Genomic DNA, 2,889 nt, shown 5'->3' with positions numbered 1-2,889 from the left:
AGTGTACTATATAACATATCCTAGGGATGCCTGGGTGGCTCAGTTGGTTAAGTGACTGCCTTTGGCCCAGGGTCCTGGGATGGAGTCCCACATCAGGCTCCCTGCTCAGTGGGGAGCCTGCTTCCCCCTTTGCTTGCCACTCTCCCACTTGTGCTCGCTCTTGCTCTCTCTCTCTCTCTCTTTCTCTGGCAAATAAATAAATAAAATCTTTTTTGGGATTTTAATAAATATTTTTTATTTTAATAAATAAATAACATATCCAACAATTCTGAACTCTTTTGTCTTTACACTGAATCTCTTACCTTATAATTTTTTTTTCCTTGTCTTACTTATAGTAATGCAATGGTTAGAGTGTTTGGAAATCTTTGTCCGAAAGTTCTTTTCTTCTTAATATCAGGGAGTTCTTGGGGGCCTAATTTGGGGGATTTTTCCTCTGGAAGGAATGGGCTTCCTCTCCCATTGCTTGGCATGTCCCACCCAGGGACGCCTCATCCTCTCAAAGATGTGATTCGGTGAGGAAGTCTCAGGATCTGCTTTCCAGCTTTGCTGATGTACCAGTGCTAGAAGAGTCACAGCAACGTCTCCATAAGAGCATGATCACAGGACCACCCTGCTCCTCGCTGATGCTTGTTGGTACAAGTCAAATCTGCTTTGGTTCCCTGCTGTTTCAGTCTCTGTGCTTCCTTCACCAGTTCTCTGTCTTGGCTGATTCAGGTCCCAGCCACCTTGATCTCGGCTGCCAGGTCTTTATGCCCCAGCTCCAGCCACCAAAGCTCTGGGCCCTGGCTGCCTGGCCTCAGTTCAGTTCCTGTTTATTTATTTCTTTGTTACTTAGAAAATGGATTCAGGGGCGCCTGGGTGGCTCAGTGGGTTAAAGCCTCTGCCTTTGGCTCAGGTCATGATCTCGGGGTCCTGGGATCGAGCCCCGCATCGGGCTCTCTGCTCAGCAGGGAGCCTGCTTCTTCCTCTCTCTCTACCTGCCTCTCTGCCTACTTGTGATCTCTGTCTGTCAAATAAATAAATAAAATCTTTAAAAGAGAAAAAAAGAAAATGGATCCAGACACCTCCCCTTACCTTTGATGCAACCAGCAATGTCTCAGAAACTGTGTCCTATCCAATTCTTGTTGCTGCTTAAGAGAATCCTTCAGATCATCATATGCTGGTCAGCTTCCATACAAGAAGGATAATAGAATTTTTGTCTGATGACTTCTTTTTCCTCAATGAAGTCTGATATGAGGTTCTCAGCTAAGATATCTATAGTATTAAAATGTAACATGTCCAAAATGTCTTGAGTGAATTTCGGTGAATGATACATATCAGTTAGCTTGAATGGATTTGTATGTAAGGAAGGAAGTAAAGAAAAGAAATATATGCATGTAATAGGAATTGAAAAGTTAAAGTTTAAAGAGACCACAGAAAGGTTTTTTTTTTTTTTTTTCCAACTCATCAACTATGAGGATAGGAACAGAGGCCAAGCAAAGGAATTTGATTTATCAGAAGCCACATAATACAGTCAGAGAGAGGACCAGGACCCCGGCTCTTGGATGTTCTGTCTAGCAAAATTTGGAAGAGATCTTTAACTATTCTGTTTTTCTTCATTTGTTTCTTCACCCCTCCAGTAGAAATGGCTCTGAGAAACCAGAGTTCCTTGACTGAATTCACTTTGGTCTCCTTTCCTGTCATCCAAGAACTTCAATTCACTTTGGTCTCCTTTCCTGTCATCCAAGAACTTCAAATCTTGTTGTTTGTCATTCTCCTGCTGGTTTATATGCTCACCATAACAGGAAACATTGTCATCATTTCCCTAGTATGGACTGATAATCGTCTCCAAACACCAATGTATTTCTTCCTTAGTAATTTGTCATTTTTGGACATTTTGTTCACGACTACTATTACCCCCAAGTTGCTAACTTGTCTCTTAGAAGAGAAAAAAACCATATCTTTTGCTGGCTGCATCACTCAAATTTATTTCTACTTCTTTCTGGGGACAGTGGAGTTTATCCTGCTGGCGGTGATGTCCTTTGACCGCTATGTGGCCATCTGTAACCCCCTGCGCTATACTATCATCATGAACAGCAGGGTCTGCCTCCAGCTGGTTCTGGGCTGCTGGGTAGGAGCCTTCCTCTCAGTACTGTGCCCAACTATTGTGGTGTCCAGATTGCCATACTGCACTGAGGAAATTGGTCACTTCTTCTGTGACATTGCCCCTCTGCTACAGGTGGCCTGCATAGACACTCATTTCATTGAGATGATAAACTTTCTCTTATCCTCCCTTGTCCTTCTGACCTCCCTGGTACTCACTATTGTGTCCTACACCTACATCATCTCTACCATCCTGCGCATCCCCTCAGCCCAAGGCCGTCAGAAGGCCTTTTCCACCTGTGCTTCTCACATCACAGTTGTGTCCATTGCCTACGGGAGCAACGTCTTCATGTACATGAGGCCCAGCCAGAGCCACTCGCTGGAGTTTGACAAAGTGACTGCCGTCCTTACCACAGTGGTGACCCCTCTTCTGAACCCTTTCATTTACAGCTTGAGGAATGAAAAGGTAAAGGAGGTCTTGAGAGAGTCAATTAGCAGGATAGTTCTGCCACATTCCAAGGGAACATGACTCTAACCCATTTCAGGGCATCTAAGCTATGCTTTCTTCATGGCATCTCGTGCTGTATGAAGAGTGACACCAAAGTGGACTGAACTCTTAGCATCTGTTGGCAGGATAAATAAGCATCAAACTCATCATCAATAGTGAAGCATGCAAAAAAGAAAAAAAAAAGAATTCTATGTCTACTCAGTCCTTAAAATATTTTGCATATCAACATGAGATCATGGAAGCACTCTAGACCTTGAGTCATAAGAGCTAATGTTTAGTATTTGTTGAGGTACTGATTT

At 43.3% G+C, this 2,889-nt stretch overlaps 1 protein-coding gene across 1 annotated transcript; it reads left to right on the top strand.

Moving 5' to 3' along the window:
* Positions 1–1,624: 1,624 nt before the first annotated feature.
* LOC122913446 (olfactory receptor 6M1-like) lies at positions 1,625–2,611 on the top strand. The gene has a single exon (XM_044260176.1). It carries the CDS (start codon positions 1,625–1,627, stop codon positions 2,609–2,611), a length of 987 nt encoding a protein of 328 aa, XP_044116111.1.
* Positions 2,612–2,889: the final 278 nt, after the last annotated feature.

The sequence above is a fragment of the Neovison vison genome, chromosome 7 (assembly GCF_020171115.1).
Source record: "Neovison vison isolate M4711 chromosome 7, ASM_NN_V1, whole genome shotgun sequence".
In the NCBI taxonomy this organism is placed as follows: domain Eukaryota; kingdom Metazoa; phylum Chordata; class Mammalia; order Carnivora; family Mustelidae; genus Neogale; species Neogale vison.
This window is presented reverse-complemented; position numbering and strand designations above follow the sequence as displayed.

Coding starts and splice junctions, on each gene's coding strand:
- LOC122913446 (XM_044260176.1), top strand. CDS start 1,625: ATGGCTCTGAGAAACCAGAGTTCCTTGACTGAATTCACTTTGGTCTCC.